A 14461-nucleotide genomic window follows, 5' to 3' on the forward strand; every position below is an offset into this window, starting at 1 on the left:
CATCTAATATGAGTTCCAAACAGCTCAGCCAATTTATTATTATTGTGAATGATTGTTGTTATAATTATTTATTTATTTTACCCTCGTTAACGTGAATCAGCCGAAAAAGATCTTATAGCTTTGATTTTAGTTACTGACTAAGCAGGTTTTTAGTCCATTTTTTTTTCATCGTTTTCCTGAATTGGACGATATTTAATAAATATGGATTTGACCTCAAAACTAAAAGAAACGACCGTAGAGGTCAAGCTATTTCATACAATAATTATTGGATTAAGAACACGAATGGCAGTAATAGTGAGCCATATTCTTTTTTGGATTTCGTGTGCACAGTGGCTAGAGATCGTATTCTTCTCCTAACCGATTTCTAAGCTACAGATCGTTTATTTCCCCTCTTATTTTTTTTTAAATCTCCCCCCCCCCGGAGAAAGATAGTACTAAACGTATTATAGATTTACAGTGACAGGGATAAGCTTTAGATTATCCAGTTCCTCTCCACTAGAGACCATGGTACTTTTGGTAGCCGCGTCAGGCCTCCAGTAAGCAGGATGGTATCCTGAAAATCATCTACAATATCACCTAAATGATATTTAGCCACGGATTCGAAACCAACAACTCAGCCACCACACGGATGGCAAGGCCTTTTTCCTTTTTGGAGTATAAAAAGGCAGAGGATTTATTTATATTTTATTTTTGGCGATACAAATTAAGCCTTCTCCATGCCCAAATGATCTCCGAAGTGATTTGCATTAAAATAAGCTCGTCTACTTTTCTTTTCGTATTAATCGGGCCTGAAGTGATAATTTCCTTGAACTTCATTTGGAATTTTACACAATTTCCCAGAATAATTATCTTAGAGGGTCCAGCCCTTCCTCCAGTCTAGCTAATTTCATGAATCCTTCATAATGCTTCTTAGACGTAATTCCATACAATCACAATAAACTATCTTCACGATCGGACCTTGTTAATAGAGTCGCATAACAGAGTCACATCGAGTTTGACTTCATCTGTCCCAAAGTATTGTTCTCTCCTTTCAAAGGTCATGTTTTTCAGTTTGGGAAAGAGAAGTCTAGGAGGTATGGTGAGTGATCCTAGATAATTGAAACCAAGGCGATTAATCATTGGAGAGTCGTTCTAGCGCTTTGGCCACACTGCATATTATCGTGTTAGAGGGAAAAGTCGCTGCTTCTGCAGTGCTAAAAAACGTGAGGATCAGCGTTAATGGTGTATCAGTAAGCATGAATTCGGAGAGCATCCTTAGTTCAGATGGTTTCGATGATGCGTGGAAAGACCAAGCATCATCAATACCAACTAAGTTTAGAATACTGTCTAGGACACTATGAAAATCTCCATGGGTTTTTCACCAGAAGGTGAGCAAGTTTTCGCCTCTTTAAGGGTGTAGAGAATTTTCTCCATCCGAAAAACTCTGGTTTTTCTTTCTGCAAAACGGAGAAATTGGCCAGAAGAATACACAAAATTTACAGAGACGTAATACACTGTTTTTGTATCCCTAGCTGCTTTGTCAGTAATTCCAAGCAATCATCCCCAACCAACTGTAAATTCTGAATGCAATAAACATTCAGAGTTCAGAAGTTAGCTCAAAATTAGTCTACGATTATATCTTGATACTTACAGCCCAAATCAAACTGTGCTGATGCCTACACCTTTGTCCGGATAAACAACTTTCATTCGCCGACACAATCAGCGGAATGTTTCCTACAGTCATATCATCGCATGCTGTTCCATCAGCGGTAATATTGTTTTCCTACAATGCGTCATTTTTACTATAATTTAGAGAGTTCGCTCTAGTTTTCGAACTTTAGGACTTTACCCCAGAATGCGGGAAGTCAAACTAATGGTGCAGCTATTTGTTTCATACTTCTACATGGAAAGCATTACTTTTCCACACACCTTCTTTAATCTCCTTTTATGCTGGCGTTTTTTCACCATATGTGCAGACCATCGAAACACTGGATTGTAGATGCCCATATTGTAAAAGTTTGTAATTATTTTTAGTCATCTCATATTGCGCCCTACGCAGTCTCCATTCTCCTATAACAAAAATGATCCATTCATGAAAAGCGCTGTCCGTGAGTTGAAAACTCAGTTTTTTTATTTTTTTTATTTATTTTTTTTTTTAACACCTGTTGTGCATCTTTCCTCCTATATGATTTGTTCTGATGCATATCTACATTTTTAGTTTGAATAAGTTCTGGAAACTTCCTATAAAACATTCAATGTTAATAAATCTTCAGCTAGCAGCTTGCACTAATTCTCTCTTTGTCACTAACTGTGTTTCGAGATGTAGGTTATTCTGTTATGATCCTCTACAGTTTTTGTGGCCATCTAAAATACATTAAACATTGTCGAGTTTGAAAAGAGTTGAACTGTCTAGTTCACTTGTAATTTTCTAAGTGTATACATAATACTTGACATTCACATAAATGCTATTAGGTCGGCATTATATCCCATTACATAGGAAAGATATAATAAAAGCACAAAATGGTAGCTGAGCAAGCTATTTTTACGTACTTTTATACGAAGCTAACCAGAAAAAAAAAAAGTATTAAATTTTCTGGAAAAAGAATAGTGTAATCTGCAAACTTCTAATAGGTTTCATATATATCCATATAACTTATATTATATTTATTCCATTTAGCTTCAGCAGCTGGTGATACACGGAGAACTACCATGTTCCAAAGAAGAAGCTGCCATTTTAGCTGGTATACAGTTAAGAATAGAAGAAACCTGGCCTTCTATAAAGAAAACCTCAGACATATCTAGCAACCAAAGATTGAAACTTAGACCGATCACCGAAGATGTAAAGGTGGGAAATACTGTTCATAGCTTTATTTCTGTAGCTTATTATTCAAACCTGCGCTTTGATTTAGTCATAAAAGTTTTTCATCATTTTTGGAATGTTTTCAAATGTGAAATGTGTGAGTTTGAACTATGTTGCTTTAATTAAAATCCTATAAGTTTAATTAATTTATTTTTTCTAATGTCAGCATGTGTTTCTGAAATATTAATCATGTATATAATAACTTAAGAAATTTGTGATATGTCCATTCTTTATTCTTGTACACTATTTTAAACTGCAGATAACATTTATACTGACTAATCATTTAAATTAAGACTAATATATTAGTAAATACTAAATAAATTGCTAGTTTTAGATAATACTTGCAGTATATATCACACATCCCACTTAACTTTTTATCGATAAATGAGTGTACAAGATTAAATAATTGTGTAGTCTTCTTTCAAGGTTACTTCATATACCGTCAATATATCCTATTTCTGTCTCCTTAGATCATATATTCACACACACACTGCATTATTTCTTGAAAGTAGTACTTATAGATAAATATCAAAGAGAATGAAGAAATGTTTTCATTTTGTATCTTTCGATTTCAATTTACTCACGGTTCGCTACGATCATGCAAACATAGTCTCAATTCTTAAACTTTCCTTGAAGCCGATTCTACTGATAAGAAAATACTCATTCAGGGGTCATTCTATTAATCTGCTGCCTTATAGCTAAACGACACTGACTTACTCATCCCACCCTCCCATTTTCATGCCTTCGATTATAGGTAGTTCGTCAAATTCAGCACATTCCAAACAGCACTCTTTTAATCGAATGAAACAATTGTAAACGATCCCTTAAGAAAACTGTGATAAAGCAAATACCGATTTTCTTTTTTTTTTTTTGTAAAGATCATACCGTAAAAGTGACATTTTTCGGAATAAATCTCTTAACACAACACTTCTTTCCATCTAATAATGTTTTTAGATAAAGTAAGTCTCATTATTTTATAACTTCACTAATGTAAATGTATAAGCAGTTGCGAATTATTAGCTCGCAGATGAAGACTAAAGGCTTTTTTTTTTACATGTTTTAAAAAAAAAATCTTTTAAATTTTAAAGGTACTTTATGCTATAATTTCAGGTTAATAAAATTGAGCCTGATTAACAAACATACTCCTACTAGAATTCATATTTCCCCCCCTCTCCTTTCTTGTAACATTTCAATATGATGTTTTAGTTACTGTAGACTTCACCGAGAGGTGATGTCTACAGTAACATATCTTTATGCTGCTTTTCACTGGTCTAGTTTTCGTAATAACGAAGTCACCTTCTTCAAACAGTTCTCTTTTGCTTGCAGTTGGAGATTCTGTGGCATTTGTGTCACCAGTTAATCTCACACGAATTGTTCACATGCCTACACCAGATAATCTTGTGATTAAATAAACTTGCCATCTTCGTCATCACCGATTCTTCTAAATATACTGTGAACGTCAGAATTCATTTCCCCCATGACGCAGTACTCATGTAGCCACTCTCAAGTGTCCTTGGTTGGATTATTTTTTGTGCATGAAAAACATTTCTTTCCCATTTTATTTTAAATTATTTTCTACGTCTAGTTAAAACTATCCAAAATAATAATAAATGAATAAAAAGAATCTTCCGTGTCATAACTGGCTTTCATTGAAACCTGCAGCTTTATTTATTTATTTATTTTTGTCTGTACCAAGCTCTGAATAGTTGCATGCAAATTATCAACCTGTCAAAAACCGATTTTGAAAGAGTCAAAATCAAAAAGTCATATCCATATATATATCAGAAAGTCATATCCATATAGCAGTCATGCTTTGGTGTCTTTTACCAAACTGTTGCTCGTAACATTTTGTCCAACCCTGCTTTATTCTCTTTTTCTATCTGGATATCTGCATAGTTCCACTCCATCGCTATCCATTACCTTCTTACTTTCTTAAACGGATGATCGTGGTACATGTCTCCCTGTTATTTAGAACACAAAAAACATATCCCTAACTTTTCGCCAGGAAGATGGCAGAACAGCATCGCATAAGTTGTGTTAATCATCAAATTATGCTATTACTTTCACCTCAGTGATTTCTGAAATGAGAGATCTATTAACTTTTAAACTACTACCTGGTGTGTCATTCATATTCATACAGAAGCAGTGAAGACGTTTGTAAAAAAAAAAAAAAAAACACTCGGGTGATTGTTCCTGATATCTTCCAGGTATTTGGTCAAGTTTAGCAAAACCTGTTTCTATAAGCTCTCATTTTGGGGTCTGAGTTCTACAAATATGCTGCCATTTCTCTCCCTGATTGCGCATTATGTGCAATATAAGTTGGATCTCTGATCTCAAGCTTTGCATCTAATGTGGAGTAGCCTAGAGTTTCCTTCTTTCACCTGGTCTTTCTTTTTTTCTCTTCTATATCCAGAACTTCCAGTTGACTACAAATCTAAAATCTAATCCATAGCTTTGCTGCTTACATTAGATCAGACTGCTCTACTTACCTGATCAGACTACTAAGAACCTTGATAACTTCAATTCAAACAAAACTGGCTTACATCTTCTTTCATGTATTAAAAAAATGAGTATTTATATTTATTCTATAAATCACCAAAAATCTTTCGGTTCAGTGAATACCGTTTTCACATTCTGAGTAGTGACCTCCCTAAAAATTCGGATACAGAAGAGAGCAGTTATTTTGACAAATGATTATTCTTTCACCAGTTCATCCCACTCTCTCACAAAAGATGTTCAGTTGATGACAACATTTTCTACAGATATTTCCACGGCCACTCTTCATTAGAATTGGCATCAATAATTTTAAATCTGAATTTGAATATTTTAAATTCGCTATTACGTGTGCAGCAGGAATGATTGTCATTCCCCATCCTCACAGTCTGGCTTTGAACTCCAGAGTAGGTTTTACTTCTTTTTCATTTCCGTTAACTTAAACAATCAAGTCTCTTATTAACATGTTCTTTATTCTTTTCTTCTTACCTTCGTTATACAGCTTCTCATATTTAGGATCACCGTAAAAATATGTTATTACATTAATACAAAATGGCCATTTCAATTATATTCATCTGTCTGAAATTCTGTAGTTTGTAGGTACTTCAAAAAAGATAATGGATAAAATTTGCTCAGGATAATAGGAAGTCCTGAAACCTAATTTATGTGCTTGAATTAATTTCCAACCTATTTTTTTAAAATATGTACACAATATAGCCGGTATATATGTATTGTGTACACAGAAACCATTTATCATCAGTCATGTATGAAATAATTAACATTGAAATTGTTTCAGTGTTAATTTTAAGTTTAATTTTAGAATTGGAAAATTTTAGTTTGCTTGCTGTTGACTTCAGTTATCTTAAAATGACTAGTTATGTACTAATGTAATGTGCATCCCTACCTTAAGTGATTCTTATTATTAAGAATGTAGGACAGAGGTGTCAAACATACGGCCCGAGGGCCGGAACCGGCCAACGGTCATGTTCAGTCTGGCCCTCGGCTCAATTTTATATATAAAAAAATATTATTTTTTTAAATTATTCTGTTAATATATACTTATAGAGGTTATAAAAACAGTTTATCTTTAACCCTTAACGGTTAAAGATAGACTGTTTAAGGCTTAACCTTTCACTGCGGAACTGTGTTTATGCCGCGGAACGAACACGCTAACAAAGTGTACTTGTCAGTAATAGTATACTGCTTCCTCTAAAGATAATTTTAGTTTCATAAATTATTTTATGTAAAAATTTTATAAATACCTATATATACCTAACCCCATTATGCCAAAGCAAAGAAAAGTGGATACTGAATGTAGAATAGTGCAAAAAAAAAAAAAAAGGAAAGATTTAAATTTTTTTTTGTCGAATTGGATAGTAAACCGATCTGTTTGACATTACAAAACTAATCATGAAAAGAAATTTAAAGATTGTAGTGGAAAGATTACTGAAGAAAAAATTGTTAAACTATGAACTCAATTAGAGAATCAGCAGTCAGTTTTTAAAAATACATAAAAAAAAGTGATGCTGCAGTTGGAGCTAGTTACTAATTGCAAATGAAATAGCCGTTTCGTCAAAGTTCATTTCAGGAGGTGAATTTGTTAAAAAATAAAAAAATAAAAAAAAAACACGATGAAGACTTCAGAGATAGTTTGACCTGAAAAAACAATTATTTTCAGATATATCATTGTCAAGGAATACTATTGCAGAACATATCATGGAAAACTTATACTTGCAACTTAAGAATAAAGCTCATCCTTTTCTTGCATTTTTCATTGCCATTGATGAAAGCACTGACATTACTGATGTGGCGCACCTTTGTATTTTTATTCGAGGTGTTGATGAAGATATGCACATCATAGAAGAATTTGTGGAGCTTGTACCTCTGAAAGGCTAAACAACAGGGAAGATATAATTCGGTCATTGATTATCTCTTTAGATAAATTAAACATAGACCAGAAACAGATGGAGCTCCGCAAATGGTAGGTGTAGTGTCCAGATTAAAATCAAAATTGCAAGCTATAAATAAAGATCACCATCTCTACTGTGTGAATTGCATTATACATTGCGAAGTGCTATGATGCAAAGATCCCAAAATGGACCATGTCATTGATGTCGTGGTAAAAACAGTTAATTTTATACATGCGCGTGGCTTAAATCACCGACAATTTGATAATTTCTTAAGTGCGATCAATATTCCACATGGACTGCCCTATCACAATAATGTTCGTTGGCTAAGTAAGGGTATTATATTGAAACGCTGCTATGAACTGTTTGGTGTAATAAGAGATTTAATATAATGGAAGTGAAAGAAAAAAAAATGTGCCTGAATTTGAAGATACTGAATGGGTTCAAGATTTAGCTTTCATGATTGACGTTACTGGTCATTTGAATGATCTGAACCTAAAAATGCAAGGAAGCGCTAAGTTAGTGACTGAGCTTTCTTCATGCATTGAAGTATTAGAGATCAAGCTTGAGCTTTGGGCCGATCAAATGTTGAAAGGGAATTTATTTCATTATGCTATCTTGAAATCACTCGAATATTCTCTCATTTATGAAGAAATATCCTTCTAAAAGTGCAGCTATGTAATTTCTGATCTAAGAAGAGACTTTCGAAAAAAGGTTCTTAGATTTACATGAAATGAAGCAAAAATTCTCCATTTTCTGTTGGCATAGATATTGTATCTGAAGAACTCCAACTTGAAGTGTGATTCAGCTCTTAAGGATGAGTTTTCAAAAGTAGACATAAAACATTTCATCAGTACATAAATGTCCTGAATTCAAACTATTTTCTTCAAGAATAATGTCTATGTTCGGAAGTTCATGTGTTTTGCAAGCAGCTATTCTCTCGAATGCACATAAACAAATTAAAATATCTTGCAAGAATGATTAACTGATGACCATTTAAGCGCGATAATGTAAACCTTAACCACCAAGTGCTTCTCTCCAAACTTTGAATTCTGGTAGAAAAGAAGAGAAGCCAAGTTTCAGGAGGCTGCAACAAAACTTAAGTTAAAAAACTTTTATTTGATTTCTTTTTGTCTACATAAAATATCTAAAAAAACTTTCGTTTTGTCAAATTAGTATGCACCGATACTGTGGATAGGGTTTTTAGGAATAATTGTTCTTATCCGGCCCGCGAGATCTGACTTTTATGTATCAATCCATCTCGCGAAGTCATACGAGTTTGACACCCCTGATGTAGAAGTATCGTTTTAGTAAAAAGTGACAAATTATCAGTTTCTAAAATATGAAACACATTTAGGAATTTTATTTCAAGGTTTTGACAACAAAACAGTGGCTAGATTTCCCGTTTTCCCTGATCTAGAATGGCACTAGAATGTTCAAATTGCAGTGTATATTGTATTTACAACATCTGATCGTTTGCCGCTTTTTATGATTCACATGTGAATGTTCAAAGTTTGATAATTTCGTTGAAATTGGTTATATTAATGATACCCAAGTAATATCTTATATTTTTATTTTATTATTTTTTTTTCAGGAGACTCTCGTGTCTGATGTAGTGTCTACTACACCACCAATAACTAAGATGGCTGAAGCACCAGACCAGGAGGATGTCAGTAACTATACTGATAGTGTGTTTCATCCGAATAATGCCTGCATAAAGGCGTCGAGAAGTGCAGCCATATTTAAACAATGGATAAGTGCCAATGGCAATAAAGCATCCCTACTCTCGACGGCCCTTGGCCTTAAAGATTGTTTACCACCAGTATACCATAATGCAAAGAACATGACAAAGACAATCAAGGTATGTATGTACGATGTACATGACGCAACGCATTTACTCGTCTGAATGACATAATGAAAGAAATTTAATTACTAGAAGCCGAGGAATGCCAATATAGAAAAAACTATTTATAATTTGAATGCGCAGCTAGTTTCGTCTGCTTAGACTTCATCGGGTATATAACATTAAAAAAGAAATACAATAATATACATTACAATAGAAAACAGCTATAAATTAACTTGCAAACGGATTGCTGACGTTTGAAGGCGCTCTGGATGCCATAGTATTATTGGGCACGATCTCGTGTACAACGAAGCTGGATAGCTGAAGAGTTACAATCAGATAGGTAGCGCGTGTCGTCTTTGGTAACTGCTATGGGCTCTGTTTTGGTCAGACGAAAAATCCATTGGGTATTGAAGAACATGTGAGGGACATTACATATAGCATAACTAGAGCCAATGCACTATATAATCTTAATTCTGCTAACCCTAACAATGAAGATTATGTCACTCATCCAGTGGTCTGGAACAAACTTGAAAACATTTTTAGATGCTACGATGAGCTGAAGAGAAGAATTATGGAATCAACAGAAATTGGCCTCAGTCCGGTCCATCTTCTCATATAATTAAATAAAGATATGTTCATGATTTTTTGAAGTCTCTTTATGTCTTCAGTTAAGCGGAGGATAGTAATCTCCCACCGAGCAATGAAAATCGTGTATCTCCCAAAGGTATTCAGATATCCATGCTAACAAAAATAAATAAATAAACAATACGTTTCGGTATCCATTCGCGTTGGAGATTATTAATCTGTTTAGTTATTTATATATTTTACCAGTGTTTTGGGAGGCCTTAATTATTATAATAGGTCATTTAAGCCAGTAGAAGCAAGAATGATTTTGGGAGAATGCTGAGCACAGAGGAGGATATAGTAGAGGTGTTTAATGAGCAGTTCTTTAAAGTATTCTATCCTTGTGATTGTAACATAATGCAGAACTTGAAAGCATCGGAAATGGGGGAGAAACCAATGATAGGGAGTGAGCAGGAGGTACGTGAGGAATTAGTAAACCTAATATAAAAAAAAAAGACCATAAGACTTGATGCTCTATCACCGCATGTCATGAGGAAATGTTCCAGGTAATTAACAACAGCTTTAACTTACGTTATTAACACGAGTCTTAGATTAGCCTAGGTTCCAAAGGAGTGGAACCTAGGCTAAATTTTTGTTCTCTTTATGAAGAGAACAAAAATTGTTCTCTTAATAAAGGGAATAATAAGACTTAGGCTTCGAATTATAGGCCAATCTGCTTGTCTGGAGTTATGGTCAAGGTGGAAAAGCTAGTGAGGACAAGGATTCAGAAGTGAGTTGACAGCAGTAGAATTCTCTTTAATGGAGACATCATGGATTTGCTAAAGGGAGATCGTTTTTTTAGCAATCTCCTTACTTATTATTACAAGGTGATAAATACATTGGACAAGGGAGATGCATATACAGTAGTGTATTTAGATTTTGCAAAGGTTTTTTCGAGTGCACATGAAAAACTAGTAGTTAAATTGGGACAGATGGGGTTGGATAGTAGATTAGTGCATCGAATTGTAGATTGGCCATCTGATAGGTATTAGCAGGTTGTATATAGGGGGGGGGGTGATATCCCAGAAGAGAAAAGTCACTAGTGACATGTACCAGAGGTCTGTTTTGGGGCCATTGTTGTTTAATTTGTATGTAAATGACATTGAAAATGGCTTAAATATACAGTTGTTTGTAGACGATGCAAAATTCGGGAGAGTTATGAGCAGATGTAGCTTAGCAAGAGGACCTAAATAAACTGTCTGAATGGGCAGCGAGTGTGTGTGGGAATGTCAGTTTAATGTTGCCAAGTGTAAGGTTTTAAAATTTGGGAAGCAAAGATGGAATGCAGAGTACAGGATTGGTGAGAACATTTTAGAGGAGGTAGAGGACAATGAAGATCTGGGGGGGAGGGTGGATAGGGACTTGAAATTTCGTGGACATTTTGCTAAAATTGTGAGGATAACACAGCGGATTATGGGAATGATACGGAGAACACTGACGTTTAAAAGTAACAGAGATGTTGGATGGGGTTCAGAGACAGTCGACAAAGTTGGCTTCTGTTAATGTAGAATATGAGGACATTGAGAAAATGCAAATTACAGAGCCTAGTGGATAGAAGGAAGGGAGAGACATGATCGGGACAAATTGATAAGGGGTAGTTGCAAAATTAATGTGAATGAGATTTTTATTAGTGTCTGGGGACAGGGAGAATAAGAGGCCATCCCTGGAAGCTCTATAAGGTAGGGGTGAAGAGTAGATTTTTCGCATGGAGAGTGGTGGGTGACTGGAATGTATTGATGATACACTCACCACATACCTCAATGTGTGTGTGGTGAGTGTAGGGACAATGAATACATTTAAGTCAAGGTATGATGAGCTGTGCATGTGAAAGTGGGGCCTCATAGGGCGAGTCTTTTGACCGATTCCGTGAAGGTCTATTGATGATGATGATAATTTATTTTGGCAAATTTCTTATTCTTCTTGAAATGATTTTATTTTTCAATCATAAAAATGAAGTTCGTATATAGCTTGCAATATTTGTCTTTTCTGTCGGTCGTAAGAACACATTTTATTCACTTCTTATTATGTACTAATTTATAATTTTCCAGCTACAGAGCAATGCATATCAGTGTATGCCGTTTTAAATAAAAAAAAAATCAGCTAACGCCTTTTATTTCCATATAGGGAGTAGGCGACGCTGTTTTTGCCCTATCTAACTTTTGGAGACTGAGTGGACTGTTCAATCTCCACTGGTACCCAATCAGAGATGGCTGGCCCAAGGCTATCACAAATTTAGCGGCATGCAGTGAAGAGAGACGGCTCAATGTGCCATGTCGTAAGACTGCTGCTGCTGTAACTGCGTGGTTTAAATGCTTAATAATTTCAAGTGAACAATCAGGAATCCATGTTTGCAATACAGGACCACGAGATTTCAGAAGTCTGTATATGACTACTTTTAATTTTTGTTAAATGAGTTTGCATATCTGTGTGTTTTTGTTCTAGCTCTTGCAGTTTACGAGATTCCTTGATGCAAGGAATCGTGTAAACCGTAATATGACCAGAAACCTTCATGCTCTAGAGAATGATTCTACACCTTGAACGAAACGGTTTCAGTAAATGTGAGTTTGAAAACCTCCTATTTCCGATATACAGTGCTGTGTGGTAGCATAACGAATGCCAAAGAAAGGTATAATAAGAAATAAACATAAATCCCTTTTAACAAGTAAAAGAAACAATGTATGGTAAAAGTATTCCGCATAAGGTAGTTCAAAATGACTCTATTGCCACCCACACAGCCTTGAGACAGCTTATCATTGACGACTCCACGTGCTCGAAATTGTGCTGTGCTGGTGTCAGATGGCCTTGAATACATGTTAAACACGTTTCCGTAATTCATCAACATTCCTGACCATGACATAGTACGCTTATGATTTCTATTGGTCCCGGAAAATAAATAATCAAAGGTGATATCAGTCAAGTGCCGGAGGAGGCATTGTAATTAGCCTACCTTGACGAATCCATCTTTCTGAGAATCTTGGATTAAGATACTTGTTAGAAATGGTATGGGTAAAACTAATTTTCTTGCAGGATCCTCAGTGCAGCTACTTGGAAGATGCCTCTTCCACTGCAGACCTCCTTGTGTTAGTTCTTCGATTACGTACCACTACGTTTAGTATGTTTTCCTCAGTATCTGGTCCTCAGGTTCTTCGTTCTAACCCCCCCCTCCCATCCGTCATTTCGTGGTACAGGAACTCTGCCACTAAAGCATTCGAGAGCATGGAATTTAACGACCATAGAAAGCCTCTTGATTAAACCGAAAGTGTTTCATCTGCATTTCCATGATTCCATGTGCATTTCCATGAAAAATCGACGTATGCGTTGTTAAAAGAATAATTCGTAGTGATGTGTACACATTAGGAAAAAGACTTATGCAGTTATTTGCACAAATATAATTTAAAACTTCTTTGGGAGAATAATTATTTGATATCCTCCGTGACATTATCTTTAATCCAGCTAATAAATGTATTGCTGAAATATCTTTTTGATCCCCATCAGACAGAACAGTTTAAGTCAAAACAAGCTTTTGTTACTGTATCATTATCAAGTTTTAAGTTACCAGTGTTAAAGAGAAACCTAAAAATTGATTCATATTTATTTAGCTGTTCAAATCTCTCAGTAATTGATGTTATTGCTGAATCAAGAATTACATTTAAAAAATTAATTTGAAGCTGTCGCTCAAAATTAGTAATTGATTCGTCAGGACATTCATAATCGAATTGAGTTTTTACATGTCGAGTTCGTGTGCAGTCGTTAGTTGGGAAATCAGCATTTAACCCAATATTTAGAGCAAAGTTATGGGCTTGGTGCTTAACTTTCAAAAAATTATTTTCGCTTCTGTATCACGTCAAGAATTTTTTCGTGACATCTAATGATTTCAAGGCTTCCATAATATTGCAAGAGATATTTAGCAATTGTTTGCTAGATGCATTGACTTCACTTGGAATGTCATACCAAACAAATGTGCCAAATATAAACTTGAAAGAATTATTTTTTTTTGCTAACGAACTAGCTTCCAATTTTGTTTTAATGCCTTGTTGCCCAATTAAGCTGTCATCTTCTGTGATGAAAATTAAAGCTTCATGTATTTCTTTTACTTGATTTCGTATTGCTTTTACAGCTTCAACGCGACTTTCTCTATCTCGTCGTGCATAAAGGTTTTAAAGTAAAATTTTGGATGTGGTTTAGAAGAACTTTCCATTGATGACTTGATGAAGAAAAGAAATTATAGATTGACTGAATAATGTCAAAAAATAAAACCATATCTACATTGCAGCTTGCTGCATCGCTCAATACCAAGTTCAAGGAATGCGTACAACACGGAACAAAAAATGCTCTAGGATTTTTGTTCCTTAAAAGTGCTTGTACCCCTGCATTCTACCCCTTCATATTTGTCCCGTTGTCATATCCCTGACAATGGATATTTTGAATATTTAAGTTTTTTTCTTCTAATAATTTTAAAATTATTTCAGTCATACCACTTCCTGTTGTATTATTAATTTTAATAAAATCTAGAAATTTTTCCTCTATTTGTATAATATCTTGGGTTTCTTCATTTTTTTTCTTTTAAGGACATTTGCTCCTACCGTGAAATATCAGTGGTGCAATCAACAATTATTGAAAAATACTTAGCATTCATTATTTTAGATACAATTTTTTTTTAATTTCATTACTCAATATATTAATGATTTCGTTTTGTATACATTTCCCTAAATAATGAACGTGAATTTCATTGTTTTTTATGCGTTCTACATG

At 34.6% G+C, this 14461-nt stretch overlaps 1 protein-coding gene across 1 annotated transcript in view; it reads left to right on the forward strand.

Annotated features, from left to right (window-relative positions):
• The window catches only part of LOC150106422 (uncharacterized), a 766385-nt gene that overhangs the window by 192756 nt on the left and 559168 nt on the right, over positions 1 to 14461 (forward strand). Inside the window, exons 16-17 of the mRNA XM_090392993.1 lie at positions 2657 to 2824; positions 8834 to 9100. Of these exons, the coding sequence (XP_090249119.1) occupies positions 2657 to 2824; positions 8834 to 9100 (435 nt within the window). The remainder of the gene's footprint in view (positions 1 to 2656; positions 2825 to 8833; positions 9101 to 14461) is intronic.

The sequence above is a fragment of the Typopeltis vanoorti genome, chromosome 5 (genome assembly GCF_054136105.1).
Source record: "Typopeltis vanoorti isolate ZY-2024b chromosome 5, IOZ_Tvanoo_1.0, whole genome shotgun sequence".
In the NCBI taxonomy this organism is placed as follows: Eukaryota; Metazoa; Arthropoda; class Arachnida; order Uropygi; family Thelyphonidae; genus Typopeltis; species Typopeltis vanoorti.